Source organism: Crocodylus porosus, unplaced genomic scaffold (assembly GCF_001723895.1).
Source record: "Crocodylus porosus isolate Cpor-Errol unplaced genomic scaffold, CroPor_comp1, whole genome shotgun sequence".
Lineage (NCBI taxonomy): Eukaryota > Metazoa > Chordata > Crocodylia > Crocodylidae > Crocodylus > Crocodylus porosus.
Genome location: NW_017728918.1, coordinates 66249132 through 66255529, shown reverse-complemented (window position 1 = coordinate 66255529; position 6398 = coordinate 66249132). Strand labels below are relative to the sequence as shown.

At 43.4% G+C, this 6398-nt stretch overlaps 1 protein-coding gene across 1 annotated transcript in view; it reads left to right on the top strand.

The window, feature by feature from the left end:
* Window positions 1-6398, top strand: part of SNAP91 (synaptosome associated protein 91) — a 136679-nt gene that overhangs the window by 103677 nt on the left and 26604 nt on the right. The window contains exon 24 of the mRNA XM_019538166.1: window positions 4051-4162. Within this exon, the coding sequence (XP_019393711.1) occupies window positions 4051-4162 (112 nt within the window). The remainder of the gene's footprint in view (window positions 1-4050; window positions 4163-6398) is intronic.

The following is a 6398-nucleotide window of genomic DNA, read 5'->3' as shown; positions in this document are numbered from 1 at the left end:
CTGGAACAGTCTGCCAGCGGAGGTGGTTCAAGCACCTACATTGAACACCTTCAAGAGTAAATTGGATGCTGATCTTGCTGGGATCCTATGACCCCAGCTGACTTCGTGCCCTTTGGGCAGGGAGCTGGACTCAATGATCTCCCGAGGTTCCTTCCAGCCCTGATGTCTATGAAATCTAGGTTGCGTTATGGGATTGGTGGTGCCCTGTGTAGTAGTTTCCCAACTAGGACACGGGTATGATGAGACTTTGTTTGTTTGTTTGCTTGCTCACTCGACTACGTTTGATCCAAAACATGCTAACAGGGAGTCCGTTCCATGCATCCGTAATAAATAATTCTATTCCATTCTTGCTTTACTCAGATGGTGGATTATTAATGTCACAATCCCATATAGGTTTCCAAAGGTTTATTATCATATTTACTCAAATCTAAGATGAGATCTCCTCCCCAACCCCCCATTTATCACTCGGGGAGTGGGCACTTACTCAGACTCTGACCCCAGCCCAGGATCAGAGATGGAGCCACAGCCTCTGCTCGCTCCACCGTTTGTGTACTGCAATCACCTACCTTCCCCTTGCAGCTCCAGCTACATTCCAGCCATGCAGCAGCTGTTGCAACAGTGGTAGCTTCAGCCCTGACTTTGGAGCTGCAAGGGGAAGGTAAGCAGTGCTGAGAAGAAGCAGACAGCAGGGGGGACCAAGTGAGGAGGGAGAGGCAGCAGAGGTAAAGTAGTATTGGGGAGGGACACAGGGGTGCAAGCACCACTGCTAGTGGCAGGCACTAGCAGGGCAAGTGCAGGGGGCAGGTGGGGCATGCAGGCTGGGGGCAGTGGGACAGCTGTTAGGCTGTTGAGATATAACTGGCAGTAAGGGGCTGGGGTTAGGCCACTTAACTCCCCTGCTGCTGTTTCTTGCCCCACTCTGGTGGTGGGGGGCAATGAATTTATCATAGAAAATTAGGGTTGGAAGGGACATCAGGGCTAGGGACAGACATACAAAAAGCCCGAGCCCGAATTGATTCAGTCTTTGCAGGTTAGTCTAACCTGGCTAGGATAAACTAGTATGTAACTGTACAGACATTCCCCTCTGGACTGAAAAAATTCAGACACATGCCTGCAGTGGCTCTGGCTAGAAGCTGGTGGGTGCTAAAGCAGCCCTCCCTTCCCTTCTGTAGTGCTGAGCTGAGTGGGGTGTGGCCAGGCTGGGCAGGACATTCTTATTATGCCCTTACTATGCCCCCCATCCTGAACAGCCCAGCAGGGAATGTTTATCACCCCTAAATCAGTGTTTATCAACCCATTAAGAAAACAAAGCCTTTCTCCATTAGTTCAAGCTCTTTTTAAAGAGCTTTTCCGAGGAAGGTCATTAAGCTATCTGTTGATTTATCTCCAAAAAGCCTGTCTGCCTTTGTCGTCTCCCACAGCATGGACTGTAGCCAACATGTGGTCTGCTACATAATGGTCAGGTGTCTGTGTAAGGCAGCAGGGTGGGGGGGAGTAATCCCTGCTTAGCAGGGAGAAGCCAGGCAGGTGCTCTATGCCTGAAAGTCTCTGCTGGAGCTCTGGCCTGGGAGCAGAGGGGAGGAGCTAGTCCAGCTCTCTGGAGCAGAGAGCTCCACCTTGCCCAGAGAGCATGTTGGGATGCTGAGAGTCTGGTTTATCTTTAAACTAGCAATGGGTCTGGAACAGACATTGCATAAACTGGTTTGATGCAAATCAGTTAAGTCTGATGCTACATTCAACCAGGTCTATGTCAAACCAGTTTCAGCCATTTTTCAACTGGTTTATGTGCACGGAACATCTGTTCTGTTACAGGTTTAACTCAGTTTCTTATCACTTAAATCAGTTTATGTAATGTCTGTCCCTAGCTCAGGAGGTCATCTAGTCCAACCCCCTGGTCAAAGCAGGATCATCCCCCAACTAAATCATTCCACCCTGGGCTTTGTCAAGACAGACCTTAAAAACCTCCAAGGATGGAGATTTCACCACCCTTCTAGGTAACCTATTCTCGTGCTTCACCACCCTCATAGTGGGAGTTTTTCCTAATATCCAACCTAAAGTTCCCTTGCTGCAACTTGAGACCATTGCTCCTTGTTCTGTCACCTGTCACCACAGAGAACAGTCTAGCTCCATCCTCTTTGGAGAACCACCTTTCAGGTAGTTTAAAGGCTGCTATCAAATCCCCTCAGTCTTTTCTTCTTTAGATTTAAATAAACCCAGTTCCCTCAGCCTCTCCTCATAAGTGATGTGCCTCAGCCCCTGAACAATTTTCATTGCTCAAATCGTTTAAGAATTCCAAAAATATATTCTAAACTTGAAAAATTATAACAAATTAATACATTTCCCATGTCTAGAATCTCATTATTGGGAGTCGTCTTAAATTCAGAATCATCTTGAATTTGGGTAGATATAGTAGATGCTTTTTAACAATGTTATGGCTCAGCTCAAAATCAACACCACTAATCAACATCAAAGTATTGATTTTTTTTTTTTTTTTTTTGGGGGGGGGAAACAAAAAGAAGAAAAATATTTTTTTCACAGAAAAAGAAATTGGAGGTAGTATCTTCATTTAAATACCTTTTGAATGTATTTTTTTATTAAAATAAAAATTGAGCTGGAGTAAATGCACAAAAATGTAAGCATTGAAGTAAAACAAGACTTGGCTGGAATTTAATCCTTTTACAATAAAACTGTTAAAAGAGTAGTAATGGAAGCACTAAAGATTGATGGAGTAAAACTATGGGATGCTGAACCCATGGTTCATTCTATGACAGGGAGACTCATATGATCCGAAATGCAACTACTATTTACTGTGAACACTGCGGTATAATTAGGAATTACTGGATAAATGTGAGAGCTTATATCCCTGTCAGATATCCCAGGAAATGCATTTTAGATGCTTCATCTCTTCTGAAAAAGTTTATTTGAATAATTAAATAACATTTATATTGTTCTCCAGACAAATGTTCTGGGAAATATGCTGACAGTTATTGACCCAACACTTCCCCATATTTAAAACAAGGTATACATTTTAAGAATTCAAGACTCCAGGATGCAGACATATATGCAGGTAGTGAGATTTTCCTGAACTTCCCCTGTTTTTCTTTTATTTGCTTTATTAAAAAGAAGAAAAAAGAACAACCTTTGGCCTAGAAAACTCTCTGGAAAAAGAATCTACAAATGAGATCTTATGAAACAGCAGTTCAACTCTCATATCTGCAGTTGTCATGGGAAGGTGGTGTTGAACCACGTATTTGTATAGAACATGCTCTTATGGGAAGAATGAGATAAATTACCTAAATTTACTATTTGTGCTCTTCTTCATTCTTTGACAAAATAACAGAGAAATGGATCTCTTTATTAGTGGAACATTTAAATTAGTTGTTAATTAGAAGAAAAACAATTTGGCTCCTTTTTAATGACTTGTAGCCTGTCCTTTACTGTGAAGATATATTGGCACTACTTACACAAATAATAAGGGACAAAATTAAACAAAATTCCCTGTTTTTAATTTTTTCTGCTATTTTGCATTCACTTTATTCTTGTACATCATCATATGCTATGCTCAATTTTAGTGTTCTCTAAATTAATGCAGTGTGTAGTTTTTTGTATGCTTTTATTAATAACTATAAATTATGTCATTGTATGGAATTTTGCTAATTCTGCTGTATCATTTTAGTGAAAGCTGTAAATAAACTACTGTGACAGTACAGAATGCCTTTTTTAAATGGCCATTTGATATGCACTTATGCCAGGAATTAATACGTTTACTAACTTTGTGTAGGTATTAGGGTGGCCATTGTAGAAGTATTTCAGTTTTCTGCTACTCTGTCCTCTATTGATACAAAATCAGATGCCTTTATGTCTATTTTTCTCATTGAGAGAAAAATAGAGGATATAAAGGCATCCAGTTTCATATCAATAGAGGACAGAGGACAACCTGAGTGTCCTCTGTGATGGCCACCATAGTTGGCATACATGTGGTTGCAGGTTTTCACTCTGTGTTCAGTATTACTTCATGTATAATCATTTCTGCATTGGATTTTTAATTAGGGGAGACCTTCAGTGGAATGCTGGAGAAAAGAAATTAACAGGAGGAGCTAATTGGCAACCAAAAGTAGCACCTGCAATGTGGTCAACTGGTGGTGTCCCAAGCGGTTCATTGGTATGTAGCTTATTTTTGCAATCACACTCAAGGAATGATGAAATAAGAACATTGCTGTTGTATGTCATTAAACTGATGTTCTGTTACATTTTTGTAAGTACATGTATACATGACACAAAGTAACATTAGCGAGCTATTTAAGAAAATTGGGTGCAATACTTGAAGGTTCAGGGATGTACCAAGTGAGAGAATGTATATCCATTTCTATCAGAAATAGAATAGAATAGCAAGGGATGAGACTTTGATGTAGGAGGTCTATTAAAAAGAATTCTCTCTCTTTAAAAAAAACAATTCATAAATTTCATAGACATTAGGGCTGGAAGGGACCTCAGAAGATCATTGAGTCCAGCCCCCTGCCCAAAGGGCAGGAAGTCAGCAGGGGTCATAGGATCCCAGGAAGATAGACATCCAAACGTCTCTTGAAGGCATTCAAGGTAGGTGCTTGACCTACCTCTGGCGGCAGTCTATTCCAGACCTTGGGGGCTCAGACAGACAGTAAAGATCTTCCGCATGTCCAGCCTGAAATGGTCACGGAGAAGTTAGTGACCATTTGATCTCATCATCCCTTGGGGCACTCTGGTGAACAAACGTTCCCCCAGATTTGGGTGAGCACCCCTGATAAACTTGTAGGTGGCCACCAGATCACCCCTAAGCCTGCACTTTTCCAGGCTGAAGAGTCGCATAGCTCTCAGCTTGTTGTCGTAAGGTCGGTTTTCCTGACCTCTGATCATGTGTGTGGCTCTCCTCAGGACTCTCTCAAGCTTCTCCACATCCTTTTTGAATTGTGGAGCCCAAAACTGGATGCAGTACTCGAGCTGCAGCCTCACCAGGGCTGAGTACAACGAGAGAATGACGTACTGGGATTTGCTCGAGAAGCATCTATGGATGCAAGCCAGCGTTTTGCTTGCTTTCCTGGCTGCAGTATCACATTGACGGCTCATGTTCATCTTGTGGCTCATGTTCATCATGACCCCCAAGTCCCTTTCATTTGAAGTGCTAGCCAGTGTAGCACTGCTGAGCCTATAAGCATGCTGCAGGTTTTTCCTCCCAAGGTGGAGAACCTTGCATTTTTTTCAGTGTTAAATGTCATCAGGATCTCGTCTGCCCATTTCTTGAGCCTGTTGAGGTCAACCTGGATTGGCCTCCTGTCCTCTAGTGTGGAAAATTTATCTCAAAGGTTGGTGTAATCAGTGAACTTGGCCAGTCCGCTTCTGATGCCAATGTCCACATCCTTAGTGAAAATGTTGAACACTATAGGCCCAAGGACAGAGCCTTGAGGGATCCGACTGGTCACAGGGCACCACAACTTCCATCAACCACCACACTCTGGGTCTGACCACATAGCCAATTCCCCAGCCAGCAGATCATGGAGAAGCCGAGGCCGCAGTTGACCAGTTTTGCCAAGTGGTGATCATGGGATACCAGATTAAAGGCTTTTTTGAAGTAAGATATGTCATCAATCTCTTCCCCTTGTGCAGGTGATAGGTCACCTGGTCGTATAAAGAAATATGATAGGTCAAACAAGACCTACCTGCAACAAACCCATGCTGACTACCCCTCAGGATTTTGCCATCAGCCAGACTGTTGAGAATGGTCTCTTTGATAATCTTTTCTAGGGCCTTCCCTAGGATAGAGGTCATGCTGATGGGCCTGTAGTTTGCCAGATCCACTTTCCTCCCTTTCTTGAAGATGGGCACCACATTGACCTTCTTCCAATCTTCGAACACTTCACCGGAGTGCCAAGAGTTCTCAAAGATCTGTGCCAGGGGCTGGGCTCTAATGCTCGCCAGCTCCTTGAGTACCCTGGGATGTAAGCTGTCAGAGCTGGCTGACTTGAAAGTATTCAGCTTCTTAAGGTGTTCCTTCTGAAGGTCAGCATTCTCCCTCACCCAGGCCTTCCTGCCCCGTAATGGGCAGGGGTGTCCCTTGGGACTGGTGAAAGACCAACACAAAGTACCCATTTAGCAAGTTGGCTTTTTCATGGGTGTCGGTTATCAGTTGTCCCATTTGGTTTAGCAGAGGTCCAGTGTTGCCCTTGCTTTTCCTCCTGTTCCCCACATATCTAAAAAAAGGACTTCTTATTGTCCTTGATACTTGTAGCCAGCTGGAGTTCCATTGCAGCCTTGGCTTTCCTGATTTGGTCTCTGCAGGTCCAAATCAGTGCAGAATATTCCTCCTTGGAGGTGGATCTCATCCTCCATCCTTTGTAGGTCTTTCTTTTTAGACACAGGAGGTC